This window comes from Echinops telfairi, unplaced genomic scaffold (genome assembly GCF_000313985.2).
Source record: "Echinops telfairi isolate 266 unplaced genomic scaffold, ASM31398v2 ScPeMD7_7;HRSCAF=31, whole genome shotgun sequence".
Classification (NCBI taxonomy): Eukaryota; Metazoa; Chordata; class Mammalia; order Afrosoricida; family Tenrecidae; genus Echinops; species Echinops telfairi.
This window is the reverse complement of record NW_022103904.1, coordinates 16,147,987-16,175,182: the sequence shown is the minus strand read 5'-3', so window position 1 is coordinate 16,175,182 and position 27,196 is coordinate 16,147,987. Positions and strand designations below refer to the sequence as shown.

The following is a 27,196-nucleotide window of genomic DNA, read 5'->3' as shown; positions in this document are numbered from 1 at the left end:
TTCCGGGGCAAGACCTACCAGACTCTGGAGGAGTTCGTGGTAAGCGACAGCCCCGCCGGGCGAGGTGGCACCTTGCAGGAAAGGGGCGGGAGAAGGGCGGAACCGAGGCTTGGCTTTGAAAAATAGCACCTATGGCAAGCGCGGAGGTTGTAGCCCTCTCTAAAGCTCGGACACACAGGTCTCTTAAGTAACGACCATGATAACATCTCCAAAATGCAAGTCAACCTCATTAATTTGTCATTTAAAGCACTGGGACACGGCATGCAAATGACCACGGTCTCTTCTTTGCTTTCAGTGATGAAAATTGATCTGTTCTATGTTACAGTCATTTGTAAGTTTCTTTTCTTTCTGCACTCAGCTGTGGTAGACGACCAGGTCTGCCTTGACCCACAGTAGCGTTCAAATACGAAAGCACTACTTTTGCTGAATGGTCTCTCACAGCTGGACAGAGAAATTACCATGGTTGATAGAAACTGCTCAGGGTGCCCCCTACTTGTAGCCCTGGGACATTGACCTCACCTGCTGGACCGGAGATAGACTTCTAATGGGGATATGTACATTTAACCTACTTTAAAGATGAGGTGGTTCTGGTTGTGAGAGGCAGTGAACGTGCCCCTGTCACAAGACCTGAATGTTTCAGTAAAGAGATAATCGTTTAAAGCAGAGTGGCTAATCCTCATTAATTCCTTTGATATTCGCTTTAAAAAAGGTGTCATTAGGATGAAGCTCATGACTCTGTTGGACACTTAGCAGCTGTACTTTCAACATTAATTTACTGCTTCCAATTTAAAGGTGTTGGCGAAATTCTCTTCCTGTTTTCAAGCACAGGATAATTTATAGTGCCATTTGGGATATATTCTTTAGCTAATAGCTAAGTATGGGAGTCTATTCATATAACTAAACCATTTCCCTAGATTATGTGTTCAGGACATCATGTGAATGCTCTAAATATTGAAAGAAAAAAATGAAAACCCTTGCTTAATGAGTGCCAAAATATAATACTTGGCACAGAAGTCTCATTCGTGTCTTATTTTTGATAAGCAGTTATAATAATATTGATAGCACTGCCACTTCCTGAATGAATATCTCCTGTATGCTAGGCACCTGGTCGAGTTAAATATCTTGTCACTCTATTATACAGATCATTATCTCTTACCTCTATCTTATGGAGAGGAGTAAACTGAGGCATAGAAAATCTAAATAACTTTAAGGCAGCACAGCTATTAAGGAGCAGATTCATGAGTCCTATTAAGTGTTCTATTCCAAATCCCATGCCTTTATCCCCCACATTCTACCTGAGAAAAGCCTCAGTCCCACTGAGACGCTGATGTGTGTGGAGATACTAGGCACATCTGGTGGGCCTGCACAACACTCTGAGGCCTCAGTGGGTAAAATCTGAAGATCCTGCCTCTACACTCTAGTAGGTTGAAGAATAGCTGTTAAGCCATTTCACATTCAGCTAAATAGGGAACCCTGGTGGTGTAGTGGTTAAGCATTGGGCTTCAATTCACATGGCCAGCAGTTCAGAACCACCAATAGCTCTTCAGGAGAAAAACTGGGCTTTCTACTCCCAATAACAGTTACAGTCTTAGAAACCCACAGCGGGTCACTGTGAGTCAGCATTGGTATGATGGGAGCAAGAGGCTCAGCCTGTGGCCTGCCTGTGTTGATGTATCATGCTGGAGATGGAGAATTCTAGGAATAGAGAGCCACAAAGCATGGAAAGCCATGTTCAGAAAGATATTATTTTAGTTTCTACTGATTCTATGATCCTGTGTGTGTTGGGCGCTTCATTAATGATTTTAGGAAGAAAATCAGGATGGTCAGAAATAATGCTGATGTATAGGATGTGGAAAGAATGCGGGGACTGAGTGAGATATTATGTATTACCATTCTGACTTTAAGGGGCCTTGGTGGCACTGTGGAATTAGCATTGTACTGCTAACTTCAAGGTCAGTAGTTCAAACCCATTAACAACTCAGGAGAATGATAAGGCTTTTAGCTCTTTTAAAGAAAAACCCTATCCTATAGGATCTAGAAGAGTCTGAATCAAGCTTGAGGCAGTGGGTTTGGTTCTGATCTGCTGACTCTAAGGAACCCCAGTGGTGCAGCAGTTAAAGTGCTCAGTTTTAAACTACAATGTCTGTGGTTTTAACTGAGTGGCTCCACAGGGGAAAGATGTGGCCGTCTGCTTTTGTCAAAATTCACAGCCTTAGAACTCTATGGGCAATTCTAATATGCCCAATATGGTCGTTATTAATTAAATGGATTCAATTGCACTGGGTTTGGTTTGGGGGTATTTTGACTCTACCCCTAATTGATGAGCAATCAAAGAAAACAAATTCACCTCTCTCTGGATTATGTTTTCCATATCTGTAAGATTAGAGAGATTTGGACTGTGTATGCCTTAGGCTAAGGAATCCGGGTAGCACAGTGATAATGCATTGGGCTGCGATCAGCAAGGTTAGCGGTTTGAAACTACCATTTGCTCCTAGGGAGAAAGATCGTACTTTCTACTCCTGTAAAGAGTTACAGTCTCAAAAACTCGTAAGAGCAGTTCTAACTCTGTCCTACAGGGTCATTGTGAGTCAGTCTTGACTGGATGGCAGTGAATTTGGTTGAGTTTTTATATACTTAAAGTTCTTCCAGCTCGGGCATCTTGTTTGTCAGAGTACAGCTACAGAAATAACTTGTTGACTTCAAGTCAACTTCAATGACTCATGATGACTTCGTGTTTGTCAGAGTAAAATGATGTTTTAATGGGTTTTCAATAGTTGATTTCTCAGAATTAGCCCATCAATCCCTTCTCTGAGGCACCTCTCGGTGAACTTGCAATTCTAACCTTTTGGTGAGCAGTCAAGCACAGTAACCTGTTTGGCCCACCCTGGGACTTCATGAGGATAGATTCTTTAATTCAGCCTTTAGGGGAAACAAGGTATACTTTGATAGAAACTGCATGGAGACCAAACCCTAGCAATGCAGCATAACTAAGACAGGAACTCTGGCCTGGACCTTCTTCCTGTTCGCTGAGAATATTTCTCTCTAGATCAGTGGTTTTCAACCTATGGGTCGCGACCCCTTTGAGGGGGTTGAAAGACCCTTTCACAGGGGTTGCCCGATTCATAACAGTAGCAAAATTACAGTTATGAAGCAGCAATGAAAATAATTTTATGGCTGGGCGTCATCACAGCACTAGGAACCGTATTAAACAGTCATGACATTAGGAAGGTTGAGAACCACTGCTCTAGATTGAGTGCAGCCCAGGAAGTGGTTAGGCAAAAGTGCCCAGGCAAAGATGCTCTGGGTCCTAAAGGAGTCTAAAGGAGGGGAATTTCAATATGGCCTGGGATAGCCATTTTGAACACAATAAAACAGTTATCTCAAATACTGTGAGATATATGAAAATTTATTAGAGGGTCAAATGTAGCCCATGGCTGCTAGGAACAGTTCCCTGCATGCTTAATGACTAACCAGAGGCTCATCAGAAGAGCGCCTGCATCTATTCCGCACTGAACACCACTTGAGGTCTGATCTATGGCTTTGGTTAATCGTCCTTCTGTCACATGTAACTAAACAATGACTAAAAGGGGATCTTCTGAGCAGTTTGGCATTTCTGAGTTCACCTGCTCCTGATGTCTGCCATATGAGTCAATAGCATTTCCAATCTTTTTCTTTTTAATTCCATTTTGAGCAACAAAACAAGGTGCTCCTATCATGGGGGATCCTAGTCCCCTGAGGCACTGTAAAGATAGAAATGTCGCCTGCCTGTTTCTTTATTGCTTTATAGAATCTAATGGAAATTATGCACACTTCTGAGATAAAGCCTTATGGGACCACTAAAATTTCACATTTCTTCCTTTTGGGTTGGGATATCAGTTCACTGTATTGACATCAGTTGCCAGAACTTCTTACAGCTGATTGTATAAGCCTTTGCAGAAAAAGAGATGAATAATTAATAAGTACTCCTTGCTAAATTATCTTTCAAAGCATGAGAACAGTTAAGCAGGCACTAATGAAAAGGGTGCTAGGAGGGGAAATGATCTGGGACTGAGTTAACGAAACCCTCTCTTTGGCTTTGCATTCCAGCTTGTGATTAGTTCCATGTGGAATCTTAATATCTAAAATGTCATGAATGTAAAACACCTCTATATGAAATTTGGAATTAAAAGATCAGTCCAAATAGAACTCTATTGCAATTATGAATAAGTGTCAGTAAAAGAAAGACATGAGTACTCATGTTTTAATCTAATGGGATTTCTGTATTTTTGACTGATGTTGCTTAACTAGAAACAATACTATTATTATTTGCCTTTGCAAAGTGGAATGGATCAGTCTGTACAAAATTCATGCTCTTTTCTGTCAGTCAAACGTGCACGCTGTTGCTGACTCTTAGTTTGTTTTGGGGTATGAGTAGGAACTTGCAGATTTGATACAATTCCGTTTTTGACTTTCTTTCTGAGTCAATTCAGCCTATAAAAAAAAGTAAAAATATTAAGAGTCCAAATAGCTTTTCTAAGCCATCTAGATATGTACCTAATGCAGGTTGGGGGTAGGGGGTATAAATTTTATGTCATATACCATCACCTGATATTTTATATGTAAGTATGATAAAATTTTGGTCTTTTGTAATAGGAAGAAGGAAACTAATATTTTATCTAATGTCTACATTTTTATAGCTTTTGCAGTTTACATAACAGATGGATATGTCCTGAGCATTGTCTTTATTTCAAAGAAGGGAAAACTAAGGTTCAAAAAAGTTAAGTAACTAGAGCAAGTCATAAAGCTACTAAGTGGTAGAGCCAAGATTTGGGTTTCAGTTTGTCAGACTGGAAATTGTGCTCACATTCCAATGTGCATCTTCGTGATTATAGGGCCATGGATTATGCATTTTATGTGCAGCAGAGTAAAAGCAGGTACATGGATAAAGGAAAGGTTACATAAGCATATAGCACATAGTGCATGCTCATTAAGCACTGGATCACTTAAGTAAATGTTGATTTATGTGAATTTATGTTGTCTTGTAGTGGTACAATATTGACATTCTCAGATACTAACTGAATGGTTGGTGACTCTAACCCCTTGGAGACTCCCTAGAAGACTTGACAATCTTCTCTCATAAAGATATAGCCAAGAAAACTCAATGGGGTGGTTTTGCTCTGTCACGCCAATTGTCAATGGTCATTATAAGGCAGAATTAAAAGGCATATTATTTTAGTGAGAGAATTAGTAGTTGAGTGTTAGAAAAATCCTGGTTCCTTCCATGCAGGCAATTTGCCTGAAGCTATGATCTTGAACAGGTTCCAAGGTAGCTTCCAAAATAAAATTGACTGGGAAGAAAAGCATGGAATTGTGTTTTCAAAAACCAATCCTTAAAATTCTGTGAATTAAAATGTTTTTTGTTTGTTTGTTTGTTTGTTTGTTTGTTTTCATCCAGTTGTCCATGGGGTCATAGCTAACAACAAGAACAACAAATACTATCTTTGATTTGGGCCATCTAGGATGAAATGTTTGTGTTTTTCAAAATATAGACCCTTGAGTCTAATAAGAAAAGCAATATTTGATCTTGGGAGTTGTCTGAAAGCAATTAGGGGGTATTCTAGTGCGCAGTAGACAAAGCAAAGAATTCTGGCTCCACAAGTGAGCAAACTGGTTGCTCAAGACCTAATAGGCCATAGGAGGTGCTCAGCATATTAAAATATTTTTTAACAATTGCCAATGTTTTAAAAATTAGAAGGTCATTTAAATACATATTGGAGATCTCTTGGGAGGATGGATACATTTTGTGGCACAGGGCCAACGTTCCCAGGCGGCAGCTGTTTGTTGGAGCCTGGAATGGCCCTTATCATATCCCCACTCAGAGCGGGAGTCACCTCCTCTCGCTATCCTTTAGATAGAGAAGTGGTTAAGGCCTCTTACTGTACACCCTCTCTTTTATAGGTAGTTAAATTTAACCTTAGGAAATCTGTGCCTTATTCACAATTATTTATGGTCCCAACATTCTCAATCATTCAGTAAACATTTGTTGGGCACTATTGGAGCCCTGGTGGTAAAGTGGGTTACAAGCTGAGCTACTAACCTCAGACTGATGGTTCCAAAGGATAAAGGTCTAAATGTAGATTTAGGTGGATTGTAGGCTGAGTTCTATTGAATATGCATCTTTTCAGGGGTGCCTACTCCTTAAAAAGTTTAACACTCTCAGAGTACTAGCAGTAGATTTCTCATAAATAGGGAGTTATACTAGGAAGCCGTATTTCCTGATAAGTATTTCATTCACATATGCCTCCAAACCTGTCTTAGACACTAGAGATAAAATTAAAACCACATGACATCCCTTAGGTTTGCAGGTAGTGCTTATAGCATTGCCATGCTCTGAAGTAGATGGAACTCTATTGGAGTATAACAAATGAAAAAAAAGAACAAGCCAAACTCTACCTTGAGTTGATGCCATGTCATAGCGACCCTATAGGACCAGATAGAACTGCCCTTGTAAGTTCCCAATATTGTACATCTTTATAGGAGTAGAAAGCCCAACTTTCTTGTGCAGAGTGACTGGTGCTTTGAATTGCTGACCTCACAGTTGGCAATCCAGCTTGTTATGATAGTACCACCAGGGCTCCGCTGAGGATGGATGGGGAGTGTGAGGCCCTCTGGGAGTGCAGGTTGGAGAATAAGGCTCTATGAAAAGGGCTCTATATGAATGATTGAGCTAGGAGGCAATCTCCAAGGTGTTTTCTTTCTTGATGCTTTGCTTTCGAATGACACGGGAGTCCTGAGGCAGAGGTTCTGAGGGAAAGACCACAGTTTTTCTCAAACATTCAAATGGTTCCATCAAGGAGGTGTCTCTCTGCCTAATTTGAATTTGTGAGCATGTTGCTGAAACCCTTTTTGCAACTTCTTCGTTTGAAGGACAGGATCCTGCTAGTTGGATCCCACTCTTTATTAAATATTGGTCAGTCTCGGGAGTCTGCCCAGGGTGTTGGCTGCTTTCTGAATCTACACAGAGGGATCATTCCAAGCATCTGCCAGCAGCCCAGTTTCTTCTTGGGAAGGCCCTGGACTGTGGAACCCTCTCAGGACCGAAAAGCAAAAGGCATGCCTGATTCTGCTTTCTCACCTATGCACGAAAGGGCATCTACTTTAAACAAGAGGAGACTGTACCTCTCCCGGGAATGTATGCAAGATTGCCAAGCTGAAAATCCCCAGGGAAATTCTGGTTCTCATACAAAACACCTATTTTTAAAAGTACAGAAGTAACAAAAAAAAAAAAAGGGTGAAATTGATTCCTAGAAACAAACAAACAAGCACAGGATTGAGAATCATAATCCTGAGAAGAGAGTAATCCTTGACGTGTTGATAGCCCGGGGAACATCTGCAGGTCTTGAGGCCTGGATATTTGGTCTTCCTGGACAAATTGGACAAGTGACCTAGGACCGGACCCCAAGTAGAGAGCGTCAGAACAGACTGGTGAAGCCTGGATTTCCTGAAGAGTCTGTCTTGCAGAGAGATATGCCTGGCTGAGTCTCAGCTCCGTGCAGAAAGAAAAAGAAGTGTCTTTCTCAGAAGTTGCAGACTCTCTCATTCAAGTCCTCTATGAGTCTAGAGCCGGATATATCCTCTCCCACGTGGCCTGAAAGATCCAAGTGAAATGGTTTTGCTTAAAGTGGCCCCGTTTGGCAATGGCCACAGATATCTGGCTGAAGAAGACACAGCTAGACATGAATTAGATATTAGGAAATTTTAAAAATTATATGTCATCAGAAAGAAATTACTGACATAAGTTTAGCTTTCAGTCAATTCAGGAAATTTATTTTTAAAATTGTAAAGGCCATATATTTTTGCCTTCTTGCTGTCTAGGGTGGCCCATGACATTTGCTACCAAGCTGGCTCCACTCTACTTTGGATGCTTGTTCATGTCTTGACTATAAAAAAATTCTAGAACTCTTCAAAGGAATGGTCCCTTCCTACCGATCCCTCTCTACCTTTTGGTCTCTAGGGAGCTCAGAAATAAATCTTAACCTCCACGCCGTACAGCAAAGGCCGTGGCCCCTCTGTATTACATGCTTGCTTTCCATTCATGTTCCCATGCTGCACTGTTTCCCAGTTCCAACTTTTACAAGTTTGTTTATATTTTACTTTCAATGTTTCTTCTTAAGATGGTATTTCACGTTTTTATTGGAGAAACAGCAACAGCAACAACAACAAAAAATACAAAATAAAGGTAATAAATAAGATTCATTGCATGCAGGCAAACCATTACGGTTACTTCATAATTCTTTTAGGTTAGGAGTCCCTGGTAACACAAAGTTTACATGCTAGATAGCAAACCAGAAAAGTTGGTAGTTAAACCCACCTCTAGGCCTGTTGGAAAGAAGCCTGCTGATCTGCTTCAGAAAGGTTGGACCCACTGAAAGCCTGCAAACAGTTCTGTCTACTCCAACACGCCGCGTCCCAATGGTTTGGAAATTATTTGACCAAACCCATGGCATGGAGTTGATTCTGACTCGTGGCTACCTTATTGCACCCTAGGATTTCCGAGACTGGATATACTTACAGGAGCAGAAAGCCTCATCTTTCACCCTTAGAGCAGCTGCTGTGTTTGAAGCGATGACCTTCTGGTTAGTAGCCCGACACTTTGCCCACGATGCCACCAGGGATCCACCAATAAAAACAGGGTTCCAGGGATATAACTTCTCTTTTAGTAACATTCGGATGCTACCAGCACATAGGTTTTATCTTCGGGGGAGATTGGAACTGAGAACATTGAATCCGTAGCTTGTTGCTGCAGTCTGCTCTAGCTCACGGCAACCCCGGTGGGGCAGCTTAGCTGTGTTCCATGAGGTTTTCGGTGATTGACTTTTTGGAACTAGATGGTCAGGTCTTTCTTTCAAGGCGCCTTTGGATGCCTTTTGGTTAGCAGCTGAATGAGTTAGAATACAGTCCTGAGGGCCTTTGCCTTGACATCCTGGTAATCGAGCTGTGTGGCACAAGTGAAAATGTCAAGGGTGGATTGGTTGAAAAGGAAAAAGAATACTGACAAGGGCATGAAGTTTCCTGGGCCCGTGAAGGGTACAGAGAGATGCCGGTGGCCTGAGGGATAAACTGTGCTCTCATGTCTGACTGCGGAACCTCCCGCTGGTCGCCAAGTTCACCCCTGTGCTCCCCGAAGCCTCCAGGAAGTGAAGAAAGCAAGCTCATCTTGCTCCTGGGCAATGTGAGGGCTGGCTGATGGAACTTAATGGCCAGGCCTTCAAGGACTGTTTTCTCTGTGGGTCTCAATGCGAGGATAGATTCTTTCTGTATGAATGAGCAGTTTCTCCCTTATCCAGGCTTACAACCCTTACTGAATAGGACTTCCTGAACTGAAGAAACTGCTGGTGGTGACCTGTTCAACTTTCAGATTATTTTGAAAGAAGTTGACTTCAAGAGGCGGGGAGAGCTGGCAGAGCTGCTGCACTTTGGCTTGGGCTGTGGTCCAACTTTTGCTGAGTAATTGGCAGCTGATGCACTGAAACAAAGTTTAACGTGACAGCCAGACTCTTACTTCAGATGGTGTCCAGACGGGGAGAGCTGTGGGCTCAGTTGATATATATGGGGCGTGTGAGCCCTGGGCCTGGAACAGGGCCAGGTTTGGACAGAATGCAATCTGACTCACATCTGTGATCCTCCACATGACTCCCTACAACAAACCCAAGGCATGGTATTCTCTGTCACCTGCTATGCACACAGAAACTGTTCAAGGAAAAGGAAGACAGATGAAGAAGGTCTTTATTTATCTGAATTATGGTCTTGGCAGAGTATTAAATACACCCTGGACTGCCAGAAGTACAAAAATTCTGTCTGGAAAGGAGTACAGCCAGAAAGCTTTACCACCAATTTGGGAAAGCGGAGGGTCTTGGAAGAAGAGGAAAACCTTCAATGAGATGAATCAATAGGAGTGACTACAAGGGGCTCAATGAAAACAATTGTGGGGGTGGTGCAGGACCGGGCAGTTTTTTGTGCTGTTGTTTAGTGGGGTAGCTGTGAATCAAAACTGGCTCGATGGGAGCCTTGGCATAGCGGTTATACATGGGACTGCACTCTCTGTGGTCGACGGTTTGGAACCACCAGCAGCCCCACAGGAGGAGACTGGACTTTCCACTCCTGTAAACAGTTACAGTCTTGGAAACCCACGGGGGAGGGGGTGTCACTGAATTAGCCTTCACTCCATGGCAGTGTGTTTGGGTTTTTTTGGTAAACAACACTGGGATTATTTAATCATTCAGCCAAAGCAAAATGTGTTTTGATCTTCTTGTTTTCTAAAAAGAAAGACTTATCACTGAATAATATTTGCCACCTGGTCCTCTCCCCTCCCACCGGGCTCCATGTGAGATGGTGCTGCACGGCTGGCAGCCTGCCACCACGTCACCTCTTTGTGGATGGTTGTCTTATTTCTGGTCTCCAGGACAAGCAGTGAGCCATAGTACTGTTGTCGTGCGCCACTGAGTCACTCCCACCCCTTATCAACCTTTACGCATAACAGAACAAAACACTCCCTGATCCTGCACCATCCTCATCATTGTACCTAAGCTTCAGCCCACTGCTGTGATCTCCCTGAGGGCCTTCCTCTTTGTTGCTGCCCCTCTGTTTTACCAAGCATGATGTCCTTTTCTAAAGACTGGTCTCTCCTGACAACATGCCCCAAGTATGTAAGATGAAGTCTTGCCAGCTTTGCCTCTGGCGAGAGACAGAGATCGTCTCCCAACACCGATCAGTCTGCGTCTTAGCAGTCCCTGGTACTTTCGTGTTCTTCTCCAGTAGCACAGTTCAGATGGATCGATTCTTTCACTGTCTTCTTTATTCAATGTCCAACTTCACGCGCACATTATACAATGGAGAATACCATGGCTTGGGTCATGTGCACCTTAGTCATCAGAGTAAGCAGATTTAACTAATGAAACTCCTATTTTGATCTCTTGATTGCTGCTTCCATGAGCATTGATTGTGGATCAGAATCCATGACAACGTCAACCTTTTCTCCCTGTATTATGATGTTACCTATTGGACCAGCTGTGAGGATTTTGGTCTTTATTATGTTGAGTTATAATGCACACCGAAGGCAATGTCAAGGCAAAGGCACTCAGGATTTCCAACTCATTCAGCTGCTAACCCTAAGGCACCTTGAAAGAAAGACCTGGTGATCTATCCCACTCCCCACCCCCAATCAATCACTGGAAACCCTATGGAACACAAGCTAACCTGACACCTGGGGAAGGGGGTGGGGTAGGGTGGCCATGATTTAGGATTTGACTACAGCAACAGACTCACAGGCTTTACTGTGCTTCGTGCATCCATCCTGAAGCCATATTTAGGCCTTCTGGATCTGGCGGTGTTTTGAAGCTATGCATAAGGTTTTCAGTGGTTCCTTCTTCTGAAGTAGAGAGCTGCCGTCCTTCTTCCTTATCCGCTCTTAGCCTGGAAGATCCTCGGGATCCAGCTCACTGCAGGGTGACCCTGTTGGCATTTGAAATACCAGTGACATAGTTGCCAGCATCACAGCAACACCCAAGCCACCAGATTCTGACAAAATGAGTAGACAAGTGGTGAGCCATGGAAGCCCCTCAATATCACCCATATTTCCAGGTTACAAGATGAGTCCACTCCTTGCCTGGGACCCAGTGCCCCTGGTGCCAAAAATTAGGTGCCCACTCAGTTCCTCCCTGGCCGATCTTCTCCCTCCCTCCCTCGGTGCTGTTTTCAGTTGGCAGGAGAATCGATGACTAGGGTCAGGACATACCTGAGTACCTGCCTGCCTTCCTAGGTGGCCAGGTCAGGTTGTGCTGCAGTCCTGATTGTATAACGTGCCATATCAGCAGACTTCAGGTCGGTTCTTTAGGTCTGGATCATTAGGCCATAAGAGGTCAGCGTTCCTTGAGTTCATCTCAGCTATTCAGCTTCTTGCCACCAGATGAAATCAGTATGCAACGTAAACCCTGCCAGCAGTTTTCTCCTACCAAATGACCTAGCAAGCTCTTGAATGAGCTGTTTCATCTGAAGGAATTATTCAGGAGCGGATTGGAAGATTTTAGCAGACAAAGGGTTTTGCCTCCAGCTAAACCTTAAAGAAGGAAAGTTATTCTTTAGCGCCTGCGAAGAAAGCCATGTTCTTGTGCGTTCGTCAGACTGGCGTCCTGTTAATCTGGTGTACGGTTCGTGGAGCTGTTTGCTTCTCAAGACTCAGAAACTGGCAGCTTCTGGGGACAGTTCTTAATTAAGTCCCTTTGTGTGGAAATTCATTCTTTGACAGAGAATGAAAAGACAAGGAGAGTGGGGAGGGGGGGAAGTTCCTCTCCTAACAGCAGAAGAAGTAGGAGCTTTCTGTTATTTACGTGGCTCACTGTCTGTCTTGGAGCCTGGGAGGCAGTTCTTCGGGTCAGATTCATTTATGTTAGGATCAGAGGCAGCAGGCATGGGAGGGATAGACTGGGAACGAAGGCTTTGGGCTGTGCACTGACTGAAGATGGAAGAGCATGCAGCACTAGCACTTGCCTGAGCTAGAAAATGGGGGTTCACTTGGAGGGTAGGTGCAGGAGCCTGCTGCATTTCAAGATAGGAAGGTGAACTTTGAGACACTGTGGGCTGGTTTTATTAGGCAGGTCCTGGTAAGGTGTCTGATGAGGTTTAAGAAAAGATGTGATTGTTGGAAACAAACCAATGACCTGCCATAGAGTCTTTTGGGTGTCTCAAGTGATTAAGGAGAGATTGACCAAATAGGGGGCTGACCAACTGCAGTGATTCTCAACCTGTGGGTCGCGACCCCTTTGGGGGTCAAATGACCCTTTCACAGGGCTTGCCCAATTCATAGCAGAAGCAAAATGACAGTTATGAAGTAGCAACAAACATAATTTTATGGTTGGGGGGGTCGCCACAACATGAGGAACTGTATCAAAGGGTCGAGGCATTAGAAAGGTTGAGAACCACTGAACTAGTGTCTCAGGATTCCTGTTGAATTACCTGTTTGAGTAAAGGTTATGTCAGTTATACACCTGGTCGTCTGATTAGCACCGAGTGCCAGCAGCTGTCCCTGGCTTGTTGGCTAGATTCTTGGAGATGACTCGACAGGTAGATACGTCCTCTCTCAAGAAGAACTTGACTCCCAGTGACCCCATATGTGGCACAGGGTGGCCCTGTGTCCTGCAGGGTTTTCAGTGGCGGAGTTCTCAGACGCAGATTGCCAGGTTTTTCTGCTGAGGCACTGAAAATCTCTACCCTCATGGTTAGCAAGCAGGTGTGCTGTTTGCCCAACCCAGAAACTCCAAAGGTGTCTCAACTGTCACCAAAAGATAGTTGTCTAGCAATGGAACGTTAGCAACTTCTGCCAGGGGATCTCCCTAACAGGTATGACAGGCAGACATACTAACATTTTTTAAATACAGATTGGGCCACTGGAGAAACACTTTCGCCATCTGGTGACGAAACTGAGAAAATGACTTTGGGAAGCTGCTTGCTGTCCAAGGCCAAAGGACAGTTGCTGTCAGAGCAGCATGATTTTCGTTCATGACTCTGGCAACTTGCACCTGCTTGAGAACTTTCCCTCCAAACCCAACATGGCTGTTTTCTTTCTATAACACCTGATGCTTACTGTTACTAATAATTCAAAGTTGAGCAGTCAGTTTCTTGTGCTAGTAGCATCTGTTCTCTTTGGAGATACAAGTCTTGGCTTTTCCACCTACTTATAATGGTGGCTGGCCTGAAGAGGAAGAATTTAGATTTCTTTCCAGAATACTGAACGACTATAATTGCAACAGATAAGCACTTATTGAATGATTGTTGCATACGACTCACAATTCAAAGCACATTAAATTAGCAGCTGAGTTAATACACTCCTTTTTCAGATAAACTCAGGAATAAAGCAATTTGTGCAGGGGTACAAATAATAAGTTGCACCAAGAATTGAAAGATTCTACGGGCAAAATATTGACTGATGCAAGAAGCATCGACAGAAGAAGGAAGGACTACACAGATCCATTGTACCCAAAAGAACTGGATGGCATTGCACCATTTCAGGAGGTAGCATATGAACAAGAACCAGTGGTGCTGCAGGAAGAAGTTCAAACTTCACTGAATGCATTAATCAAAAGCAAGACTCTAGGAATTGATGGAAGACCCATTGAAATGTTTCTGAAAGCTGAAGAAGCATTAGAAACACTCACTGGTTCTATGCCAGGAAATTTGGAAGACAGCTACTTGGCAACCTGACAGGAAGAGATCCTTATTTGTGCCCATTCCAAAGAAAGGTGATCCATCAGAGTGCTCAAACTAAAGAACGACATCACTGATACTCCGCACAAATAAAATTGTGCTTAAGATCAATTAACAATGGTTCCAGTGGTACATTGACAGGGAACTGCCAGAAAGTCAGGCCAGATTCAGCAGAGGCCCTGGGGTAAGGGAGATAACTGCTGATGTCAGATGGGTCTTAGCTCAAAGCAGTGAATACCAGAAAGATGTTTACTTGTGTTCCCTTGACTATGCAAAGTCATTCAACTGTGTGGACTATAATAAACTGTGATAGCCTAGAGAAAAATAGGAATTCCAGGTGCCTCGTTGTGCTAATGAGGAACTTTGACATGGATCCAGAAGAGGCAGCTGTGTGAACAGAACAACGGGACACTGCATGGTTTAAAACCAGGAAAGGTATGAACCAGGGTTGCATATTTTCACCAACTTTTAATCTGTCTGCTGAGCAAATCATCAGAGAAACTAGATGATATGAAGAAAAATGTGGCATCAGAATTGAAGGAATGCTCATTAGAACCTGCGATATGCAGATGACACAACTTCTTGCTGAACGTGGGGAGGATTTGACGCACTTGCTGATGAAGATGAAGGGTTGTAGCCTTCATTATGGGTTGCAACTCAATGTCAAGAAGACAAAAATCCTCACAACTAGACCAATAAATAACATCATGATAAATGGAGAAAAGTTTGAAGTTGTCAAGGATTTTATCTTGCTTGAATCCACAATCAATGCTCATGGAAACAGTAGCTAAGAGATCTAAACATGAATTGCATTAGGTAAATATTCTGCACAAGCCTTCTTTAGAGTATTGAAGAGCAAGGGTTTTACTTTGAGGACTAAGGTGTGGCTGACCCCAACCAGGGGATTCTCCATTGCATCGAATGTATGTCAAGTGGGACCCTGGATAAGGAAGAAGAATAGATGCATAAGAATGGTAGTGCTGCAGAAGAATAGTGAAAGTACCATGGACTGCTAAAGCCACAAACTCATCTATTGGAAGACGTACCTTCAGAGTGCTCCTCAGAGGCAAGGGTGGCGAGACTCCATATTACAACACTCTGGACATACTGGCAGGAGAGATCAGGCCCTGGAGAAGGGGACCATGCTTGGGAAAGTGGAAGGATGGCCAAAAAAGAGGAAGGCCCTCAATGATGGATGGACATCAATGGGCTCAGGCATTGAAACAATTGTGAGGATGGCGCAGGGTCATGCAGTGCAGTGTCGTTCCATTGTGCATCAGGTCGCTGTGGGTCAGAGCCGACTCGGTGGCACCAGCAACCACCACCACAAAGAGTCTGATCAGAGGGACCTGAACCTGCAAGAGTCCCTGCTGTTCATTTGAAAAGTGCACGACTGTTGCTATTCACTGTAACTAACTCTGACTCTTGGAGACGCTGTGTGTATCAGGATAGAATGGGGGGCCATCGGCTTTTCAAGAACTTCACCCTTTCAAAGCTGATCACTTACATGCCAGCTGGTTGCTATTCTTGTTAGATGTCTTTGAGTTGGCTCCAACTCAGAGTGATCCCACGCCCAACAGAACAAGACAGAGTTGGTATCTGTGCCTTGGCTGCCCTGTTGGAGACCACTCTTGTAGCCATTGTGAAATCCATCTCATTGAGGGTCTTCCTTTTTGTCATTACCACTCGACTTTACCAACGATGACATCCTTCTCCAGGAACTGAAATCTCCCGATAGCCTGTCCAACAGACATGAGAGAAAGTTTCACCCCTCTGGCTCTAAAGGGCATTCTGATTGTACTTCCTTAAAGACAGATTTCTTTATTCGTCTAGAAATCCATGATATATCCATTTTTTGACAATGCCATCATTCCATGCCTGCAATTCATTTTCAGCCCTTCTTATTCTTTCACCAGCTTTCCCATGCATATGAGGTGATTGAGAATACCATGACGTAAATCAGGTGCACCTCAGTCCTTACACTAACTTATTTGTGATTTAATGATTTAAAGAGACGTTTTGCTGCAGATTTACTCCATGCAATCTGCTACTTCTTTCTTTCTTTCTTTCTTTCTTTCTTTCTTTCTTTCTTTCTTTCTTTCTTTCTTTCTTTCTTTCTTCTGCTGCTTCCATGAGTGTTGACTGTGGATCCAAATACAATGAAATCCTTGACAATATAAACTTTTCTCTGTTTATCATGATGCTGCTTATTGATACAGTTGTAAGGCTTTTTGTTTTCTTTATCCAGACTGGGTGTCGCAGTCTTGATCCTCATAAGTTAGTTTTTTCGTACTCTTTGTTTTCAGCAAGCAAAATTATGCCACCGGCCTATTGCAAGTTGTTAGTGAGTATTCCTTCAATCCCAAAGCTACATTCTTCATATAGTCCACTCTCTCCATTCAGATTAAGTATGATAAAAGAATAGACACCAGGAGTATACCTTTCCTAATTTTAATCCATGTGGTATGTTCTTGTTATATTTGAAGGACGGCCTCTTGGTCTGTGTACAAGTTCCTCATGAACACAATTAAGGATTCTACTGTTTCCATTTCTCCAATGTCATCTATAATTTGTTATGACCCACACAGTCTGATGACTTTGCCTAGTCAATGAAACATATGTAAGCATCTTTCTGGAAAGCAACATCTCGTCTGCTTTCACTCAAGATCAGTTTAACACCAGTGGTGATGCCCTATATTCTTCTGAATCTGCTTGCATGCCCTACAGTTCCCTGGGATGTACTGCTGTAAAACTTCTGACTTATCTTCAGAAAATTTTACTTACTTGTGATAGTGTTATTTTTTAATAAGTTCTACACCCTGTGTGGATCACATTTCTTTGGAATGGGCACAGATATGACTCTTTTAATTAATTTGGTGGTATCTATCCTCCCATTTTTTTGGCATTGCATCCATTTGTGGACCTAGCTTAATTAGTACTCCATCAATCATCAGTGCCTGGAGATTTATTTATTATTTATCCAATGACTTCACTTTAATTTTCCTCAGTACTTTTTATTTCTAATTTGTATCAATGATTAAATGTTGGCCAATTCTTTTGAGCACCATGACTCTATGTTTTCCTTCTATCTTCTTTTGAGACTTTGTTTAATATTTTGCTGATAGAATCTTAGAATCCTCAGGTTTGACTTGGGAAAGAAACCCGTGGGAAAATTCACTTAGCATAAAATTAACCATTTCACTACTTTTAAAGTATACAAAGTTATGGCATTTAATGCAATAACTATGTTGTACAACCACTGTTTTATGTAATATAGATTGAAGAGTACAAAATTACTTGGGGAAGAGTTAGAAAGATGGAAACATTATCTTCAGAAATGCATAGACATATAGCGGTGATGTGGATAAACAATAACTTTACATTTTGAACGTTTTAACAAATCTTCCTGTGATTTTGTGACAGTACTTTCTACTTACGCTTGTATATGCATATTCTGGCGGAGCTGCTCTTTATGAATCCAGCATGTGACTCAACATTCTCTGTCCCCTGCTTCGTGGGACTTGAGGTCGTAGCCTGCCGCCTGCCCTGCAGAGCTTGGGATTTGTCAGGTCCCTGTAGCCCTGTGAACCTGCAGCCTGCCCTGCAATTGACTGATTTTGAGTTCATCGGTTCTTGAAATGATGTGTGTTGTGAAAAGACTAGCCTGATGCTAGCTTCCACAAGCCATTTCCATGAAAGAGATCTCTTTCTACATCTTTGCATATACACTTCACGGTTTTGTTTCTCTATAGAAGTACATCTAAGACCATGGATATGTTCTTGTTACGTACCATTTAGTTCTGATTGATAACAACATGAGATAGCTAAGGTTTATTGTGCCAACCTGGCTGATAAACACATGTGGGATTAATCGAAGGGCAGAGAGATAAATGGCTCCGTGAGCCTCACCTTTCAAGTTCTCTAGTCTCTTGCTCTCTAACAGTTAGACCGGTGTTCGGCTGCCATAGCTAATTCTCTGCCTCAGCTGACAAGGCTCACTTCCTGCGAGACATCCCTGAAGAGAAGCCACATGGACCTACCCTGATACAGCCCTGGGTGCTGGAGAAGTCTCGTGGAGACCCCTGCCAGCGCTGAGATGCTTACACCACCAATGAATTCAAAGACTTTCTACCCACTGGCCTGTGATCCTCCTGTATTCAGCATCATTGTGTGTGTGTGTGTGTGTGTGTGTGTGTGTGTGTGTGTGTGTTGTGAGTTTGAGGAGGACTTTGTAGATCGGTATCACACATATGAGCTAAGATGGACTTAGGGGTTTGGCTTGGATGGGTTTGGGGTGCTTTCTGAATGTGTACACTTATGCTTTATATAAAACTCTCTCTTATGCACATAGGAGTTTCTGTGGATTTGTTTCTCTAGTCTACCCAGACACACAGTGCAACCCATGTGCAGCTGAACAAAACATTGCCCAATCTGACACCATCCTCACAAGTTGTTATGTTGTTGCTCAGTATTGTAGCCACCGGGTCCATCTATCTCTTTGAGGATCCTCTGCTTTTGCTCACCACCTCTCCTTTATCATAAATGATGTCTTTCTACAGGGATTATTCCTTCCTGATAATATGTCCAAAGTAGGTGAGATTTTCAGCATTCTTGCTTCTAAGTGGCTTTTTGGCTGTACTTCTTCCAAAATAGGGTTGTTCATTCTTCTGACTGTGCCTGGGGTCAGGGTATAGTGCTAGATATAGTTCAGGTCTCACGGGTGGTATAAACAGTTGACACACTTATCTATTAATTGAAGAGTTGGTGGTTCCAATCGGCCGAAAGAAGAGGCACTACCGAAAGGAGGTTTGGTGATGTAGAAAAGCCAGCCCTTGACATGCTTATGGGGTTAATTGTACTATGACACCCATGGGGTCACCATGAATCTTAATCACTTCACGGCAACTGTTTTTTCTCTTTCTTTTTGAACAGTGCAGGAAAACAGGGTAGTGCTCGGTAGTTTATTTCATTTCTTCTTAGTGTCATCACGAGCCAGAGCTGCCTTGAAGCACCTTAAAGCATAAATAATCATCCTATTATCAATATCATTTATTTCATTTGCATATTAAATGTGTATTTTAAAACTTGATCCCTCTTAAAACAGATATTATTATTTGTTTTTACTCCATTTTCTCAAATGTAGGGTCCTCCCCCTTAAATTGCCCTTTATGAAATATTGAACATTCTCCATGAAATAAAGTGACAGATTACAATATTCATATTTTAGTAATGTACTGTGCATGCTAATTTTCATTCTTGTATCTTTTTTTTAACCATTTCTAGCTCTTTTCAATCTATGTGCATTGAGTCTATCCAGCATGTTGCCCTAGTCTGGGCACCAGGACTAAGGCATGGCTGTGGCTCTGTACTTGCACTCCACACTGGCTGGGGTTTAGGTTTGTCAGAGCGGGAGACCATAGTCCAGGGCAATATGCCTGCAAGGCTCCTGCGAATCTCAAAATGTAAGTGACATGTAAGGAAGGAAAAGTGTGTGAGAATTCCACAGAAAGGGACAGGCCAGTCCAGACGGTAGTGTTTCTTTTTGGTTTTATGCTCATATCATCTTGGTACTTTGCACAATCAAACCATTTTGGAGCTAGAAAAACAAAAAGAACATCTCTTCTGGGGGAAGAACAGAGAGATGAAGAGTTATTTTATAGGGGATGGTGTTAGCTGAACAAGTTTTATACTGAAAATTATTAACTTAAACTTCCCTTTCTTCTCTGTGCTTAATGAATCCCATCTATGAACACATTGCAATGACGTGGGAAATGGTCTGGCATGATCATGTCTCCCCTTCATCTGTTCTTACGTGAACCTCTGAATTCTGCCTGCACTTTCTCCCTAGTCTACAAAATCCAGATAACTTTGCAGCCCTGGGATTTCTGGGCATCCACTTCAGTAGGCCACAGTGAAAAGGCAAAACAAAAACCCAAGTTGGAAGTATACTAGGGGGTACTGAAGCAAACAAACAAAAACAACTGATTTTCCCCCCAAAAGTTATGTATTTCAATTTTTCACAAAACAACCTTATCACCTTCAAAATCCTTTCCATTACACTTAATACATCTGGCAGGTCTGCAATTCCATTCTTGGAAACATTTTTCAAACTCATCTGTTTGGATGGCTCACAGCTCCTCCCTCGTTTTTTTCTTCACCTCTTGTATGTCTTCAAAGCGCTGTCCTTTCATGTCCCGATGCATCCATGGAAACAAAAAGAAGTCACACGGAGTGAAGTCAGGTGAGTAAGGTGTGTGGGGCAAGAGAGGCCTGCTGTTTTTTGCCAAAAACTGGTGCACTGAGATGGCCAAGTGAGCAGGTGCACTGTCGTGGTGGCAAAACCAGTCCCCCATATGCCACAAATCAGGCCTTTTTTTGTCTCACAATGTTAACAATCTTTGCACAACCTCTAAATAGAAAGTTTGATTAACAGTCTGACCTGGACAGTTTTGTCTGTTCAGGAAGTTGATGGAGGTCCAGAATGAGGTTTGTCATCAATCAGCATTTAACTTTTTTTGAAATGAGGAAACCACTAGTACACTTGAGTTTTTTGCATTGTGCTGTCCTTGTGTGTTGTGTTCAATATGACAGCAGTTTCTGAGGCATTTCTCCTGAGCAGGATATAAAATTTCACAGCCGCAGCTGTTCTCTGAAATCAGCCATCACAAAAAAATGAGGTTCAAACAAAACTGCTTTTACAAAAAAACTTCACTGTGACCAGAGTGAACCTTCCCAGGTGACACCACTGGGCATACTAACTCAGAGTAGGTTGCTTGATGCACACCTTGTGGGTAAAACGTGTACTACCAAAGCTCTGCTCTGCCTACCATTATTCTGGTTTTTTGGGGGGTACCCCCTCATAAATTTGGTCCAGTGAAAGGATTATTTAACATATATTTCTCAGATCTCATCCATGTCAATGGCAGCATAGAACAGGCTGTAGCATTTAATGTGAATTTAAAAAAGTAAGAGTTTCTTAAGCAGAGGGGCATCCAGATAGAAAGAATTCTGCTGTGCAGATAGGTGGGAGTCAGAGAAGTTGTCTGAAGAAATATTGGAAAGAGATGCTCCATAAATGAGATTGGAATTCAAATTCAAGTTGTTTCTATAATTTTCTGTTCAGAACCTGGCTGTTTTGTTGTTATTACAACTATAATCATTGTTATGGCATTAAACATAGCAAATTGGAATAGACAGATGCCTAATTTTACTTGAGTAGATTAGTGTAACGTTTATGAGATAAAACAGTCTTTTATGTAATGCTCATATACAAATGTTAATTCCAAACTCTTTGCCTCTTATCATTGATTAGGTTTCTAGTTTATACATGAGTTATTTCATTTAATTAGTGCCCTTCTTTCAAGTAGGTGTCAATTTACATTTAATAATTATTTCTAATATGTAAATTATGCTATCAATTTCTACTTATTTAAAAATTGATTCTATGTTTATTTTATAGTTATTATCATCTATATATATATAAAATATGGGCATGTATATAATTTCTAAGCACTATAAAACTAATTATGAATCCTGTTGCACATAGGGTAACTATGAGCTGGAACTAACTCAGTGGCAATTGGACACCAATAATCTATTTATGATAATTTCTACATTAGTAATGGAGTTCATATATTTACTGAGACTTCCATACCTTTGTTTCACATGTTGTAGTCATAGCTGTATCATCTAAAACTTATCCCAAGAGTGTCTGTTCCTGACTATGTTTGTGTTTGATGGAGTATTTCTTAGATCCATATTAGACTCGACCACGTGTCAGTTTGCTTCACTGTGGTGGCTTGCATGTTGGCAGAGGTTATGCAACTGGTATCTCCAATGCCAGCTGGATCACCCACCATGGATGTATTTTAGTAGAGCTTCCAGATTAAAAGAGATTAGAAAGAAAGTCCTGGAGATATATATATATATATTAATGAAACCTTATGGATCATAAAAGAATAATATCCTGCATAGAGCTAGAAAATGAGCTTCTTTGGTTGGAAGACATTAAAGATTGTGTCACAACAATGGAGATGGTAGCGAGTGCAGAGACAGCTTGCTCTGCTGTGCACACGGTTATATGAGTTGGAACCAAAGCGAACGCAGCAGCATGTTGGAGAGTTGTTCGTAAGACAGTGACTATAGCAATGCAGAAGAAGATGTAGAAAGGGCCATATTTGTTTAGAGACCATATCCCTGAGGTCAGGTTTCATACTTGCCCCATTATTGATTCATTCTACTATTCCAACTATCATCCACGTTCTCACTTTCCAAAGAGAGAAGAAGAAAAAAAAAACCCAGAGAGAAATAGTATTCATCTTTATGGCCTCAGGACCCAAGTGAATGGAGAAATAAGAGAATGCTTTTATTCTCAACTGTAATTCTGAGGAACCATGTTTTTAAAAAAGCACTAAAACTCCTTATACAGTCATGGGTTTGGCTTACAACCTTTTCCACCACATGAGATTTTTAGTTACATGATTGTTGCATGAGCCTGTCAAGTATGAATTCCAGGAGCTGAACCTGACACATAGTAAATGGCTTGATAATGATTTCCTTTCTCAAATGTTATTCTACGATATGCTACTAAATTATATCTATAAAAGCCAAACAAAATTCACCACCATTGAGTTAATGTCAACTAATAGTGAGTGACCCTATAGGACAGGGTAAAAGTGGCCTTGTAAGTTTCTGGAACTGGAACTATTTACCTGAGTAGAAAACTTATCTTTATCCAGCAGAGTGACTGGTTTCAAGCTGCTGGCCTTTCAAATCACAGCCCAATGTGTAAGCAATATGCCAAATTATATCTATAAGAAGATTAGAATTTAACTGGGATATTAATAAAGAATATAGTATCTCTGTCAAAATAGTGTATACAAATAGTGTGTACAAAATATAGGTTGTTTATTGCTAACAGCAAATGTTTTAAATTCAGGTTAGCCCTAGCTAAGTTTTTTTGCTTGTTTGTTTTTTGGTGGGGGCGGTGAGGGAGCAGGGAATAGGGAAGAGGGGAAGTGTATAAATTTGTAAGAGGATAAAGTTTGCCTCATCTGACAGAAAATTACCCAGACGTTCACGCTCTTTGTTGGAGATACAGGGGTGAATTCAGACATGATTATTTTCAGTTTTTTCAAAATACCCATAGGGATGGCAGGAGCAGTTTGCCTCTGGGATGCCCAGCTGGCTTGAGGAATCTTCAGTTTGGAAGTTGCTCAGACGTGGTAGAGAAGTTAGAGTAGCAACTTGAAATTTAATCATGGCAAGTAGACCTTCCTCGAGTCCTAGACAATGGAGTCCAGTGCTTGGAATGCTGACTATTTGGTATGTGAAATGACCCAGAATACCAGAATGGCCTTGCAGACTGAAAGATTTGTCCTACAGAAGCTGAGGTTTATACATCTGCTCCTTGGCACCTGTGTCAGACCGGGTTGTCTAGAGAAACAAATTTATGGAGACTCATATATGTGTAAGAAAGAGCTTTATATCAAAGAGCAATTTTATATTGAGAAAATATCCCAGCCCACTCCAGACCCAGTCCATTAGTCCAATATTGGCCCACGTGTCCGATACTAGTCCATAAATTCCTGTTCAGGTTTACACAGCGCATGCAATGATGCCGAATGCAGGAAGATCACAGGCTGGTGGGTGAAAAGTCTTGTGGATCCACTGGTGGTGGAAGCATCTCATCATGGGCACCGTCTCCATGTGGTTTCTCCAGCTCTCTGAGTGTGGCTCCTCAACAGGAAGGTGAAGCAGAAAAAGTGTAGCCCACCTCCGGGGAAAAAGAGAGGAAGTTCCTAGAATCTTCATGACAAGGCCATGACCACAAGGAGGCATCATCAGACTGTGACCTGAATGAGAGGCTAGACTCCACTCATAAACTTATTTATCAAGTTGACATGAAATTATGTATCTACCAAAACACCCTCTCTATTTCAGGCAGTGGGAGGTTCCAGCATTGCTGCCCAGGTCTGAAGACATGGTGCTAGAATGTTGCAGAATATATATGTTCTTCTCTTATATATATATATGGATATACTCACTCATCAGAGCTTCTTTGTGCCATAAAGAAGAGTCCTGTGTTTGACCCTTGGATTTAGAGGGAATGTGGGGATGAATACTATGAGAATAGCTGACAAAAGTAGACTTGTGTCAAGGGCCTTGGTCTCCACCACACTGGAGTTCAATGCTGATTCATCCCCATGAATCAGTGAGGCTTAGACAGATGACTGCATCATCCTCAGGTAGCTGCACAGCTCATTTGAGCAGGCATTTTCCTTTTAATTTGTCAAAATTTTACATTCAATTATACTACATAAAGAGATATGAGATTTAGGTGTAAAATGAGGTGATGATTAAAGGATAGAAGTGACCAGCTCTGCAGTTGTTAGTAGCAAGGATGACATCCCAGAGATGAAACATTTCTACTCTATATAACATAAGTAGGAGTTTACCAAATAGTGAGTCTTTCAAAGTAGATAGGTCAGCATGGATGAGGCCTATTAAAACATAGCATAGTGATCTCAAGGTGTTGTATGGCTGAGCCTTATTTTCTAGGATCCAATATGAATTTTGTCCATTATGTTGGGCAGGCCTGGCTGCAGTTGAATGATTTGGTCAGTGATCTAGACCAGATAGCTAGGGAGTGATCAAGGGGCCCAGCAAGTGTTCCTACTTGGCAGGAGGTCAAACCATAGGGTGGGATTGGGACTGCTCCTAGCCTTGGGACCAGGTCACCTGGCAAGTGACAGGAGCATGAGTGTGGTGAAAGAAGAATTCTATGTGACCTGGGTTCTGAAAGGAGGGCCAGGAATGTTGTTCTTGGGTGAGAAGCTCTGACTTAGACCAACAAGGAGATTGAGAGCTCTTGCTCAAGTTCTACTAACAAGGAGCATGCTAGTATCTAAGGCAGCAGTTCTCAACCTGTGGGTCATGAGCCCTTTGGGGGTCGAACAACCACTTCACTGGGGTCTCGCGATTCATAACAGTAGCAAAATTACAGTTATGAAGTAGCAACGGAAATAATTTTATGGTTGGGGGTCATGACAACATGAGGAAGTATATTAAAGGGTTATGGAATTAGGAAGGTTGAGAACCATGATCTAAAGGAACTGGCACCGTTTTTTTTTCCAGTTGCTGTCACCAATTGCTGTCACCAATTAGATTTGGCTAGGAGCTAGGGGAGAGCTGGACGAGAAATAAGAGTAAATAGGAATCCACATATGGTGCAGGTAGAGGCTAAAGTAAGTATCGGAAGGTAAGGTCAGAAACTGATATCATCATGGTTTTCTTGATTCTAAGCAAGACTCAGAGATTTGAGAAATGAACAGAAGTCAAAACAATTTATCAGTATTTCAAATATGAGGGGCTTCAACAATTCATAGAAAAATACAATGAATGATAGTGGAATTTTTGCATAAACTTGTTGAAGCACTCATATTTAGTGACAGTAAAACTGAGCATCAGGTTCTGGATAAAGCTGAAAAGCCAGTAAGGAACTTGAAAACTAGCAGGAATAGATTTGCTTTGAGCAGAGCTCTGTGGGCACGACTGTGACACTTCAGCTCCTGCGAGAGGAAGACGTGTGTGGTTTCCAGGTCAGTGGTTTCTTCTCCATTTGCCAGGATCCTCTTGTTCATGCAGAAAGGAGCTGCTGAAGGCTGACTCCGGGACAGCTGCCTCAACGATGGACACTTTCTTAATTTGCAGTCTCCACACCTTGCTCTGTGGCATGACGGCTTTCCTGGGGCCTGGCATAGATGGCAATTCTCGCCTTTCAAATTCTCAAGCCAAAAGAGATTTTCTACTTCCCCACTGAAGTATAGTGGAGCGGGTAGAGGGTGGGGGCAGTGCTACACTGTATCCTTTTCTTGGGGATAGGGACAAATATCCAGCCATCTCACTTCTCTTTGCTATACTCCCCTTTAGGTGGGAAGATCTGTATCTTATTTGCAGTGGAGAATGAGGCTTGCCATCAGGCAATCCTCACCATCTGTTCTTTAGGGCTTATACCCAGAGTCCTTCCAGTTGAAGGCCTTTGAAGTGCAATAAATTATGTCTCTTGAAACTCAAGGTCTCTGTTTTACAAACTCAGAAAGCTTTTCTTATCTTGTTAGCTAGATGAATCCACTCTGGAGGAAGGATGCTAGGCCGAGGAGGAAGATGGGTAGGAGGATGGAAGAAACCAGGAGAATAATAATATAAGTATTATTATATGTATTATTATTACTCAACATACGTAGTGTCACACAGGTCATTGACGTTAAAGAATTTGTTCTCAAACTACGTCTCAAAAATATGCATACTAGGTCAAAATGTCCTGGGCTATTCTCCAAATCTATAATACATCTCTGTAGAATAGATTCTGTCTCATAGACACCTGTAGGATACAGTAAAACTGGTCCATATATTTTTGTGGCTATAAATTTTTATTGAAACATATTGATTCAGCTTTCTCTTACAGAGTGACTGGTGGGGTCGAATACCCAACCTTTGGGTTAGCAGTCCACCAATTAGCACACTGTGTCACCAGAGTTCCCTTCTGTGGGATCCTCTGGAGTTTGGTCCAGTTTCTTTTCCTTCTTTTCCCAGTGTGTGTGTGCCTGGGTACATATACATCCCTGAGACCTGATTTCTAGGCAGATTAATTTTGTTCCAGGGTCTAAGAGTCATAGTTATTTAAATAGATATTAAGCTTTTATTGCGTCAAATAACCAGGACATTTAGCTGAGATTTAACTTTTAAATGTGTGCACTAAGGATAGAGCTGTGAGTACGGCCTGTATTTACAAATGTTTGAATCATGGATGTGGTACTGGAAAATCAGCGCAGCATCTCTGTTCTTTACAGTCAGCATTCCCATTTTAGCTTCTGCTACTGGTGTGTGTTAGTCTGGGTATTTTAGAGAAACAAATCCACAGAGACTCTTCTGTATAAGAGAGAGTTTTATATAAAGG

General features: G+C 42.0%; 1 protein-coding gene across 1 annotated transcript in view; it reads left to right on the top strand.

Annotated features, from left to right (window-relative positions):
* VWC2 (von Willebrand factor C domain containing 2) overlaps positions 1–27,196 on the top strand; it is a 133,862-nt gene that overhangs the window by 727 nt on the left and 105,939 nt on the right. The window contains exon 2 of the mRNA XM_045286289.1: positions 2–39. Coding sequence (XP_045142224.1) covers positions 2–39 — 38 coding nt within the window. The remainder of the gene's footprint in view (position 1; positions 40–27,196) is intronic.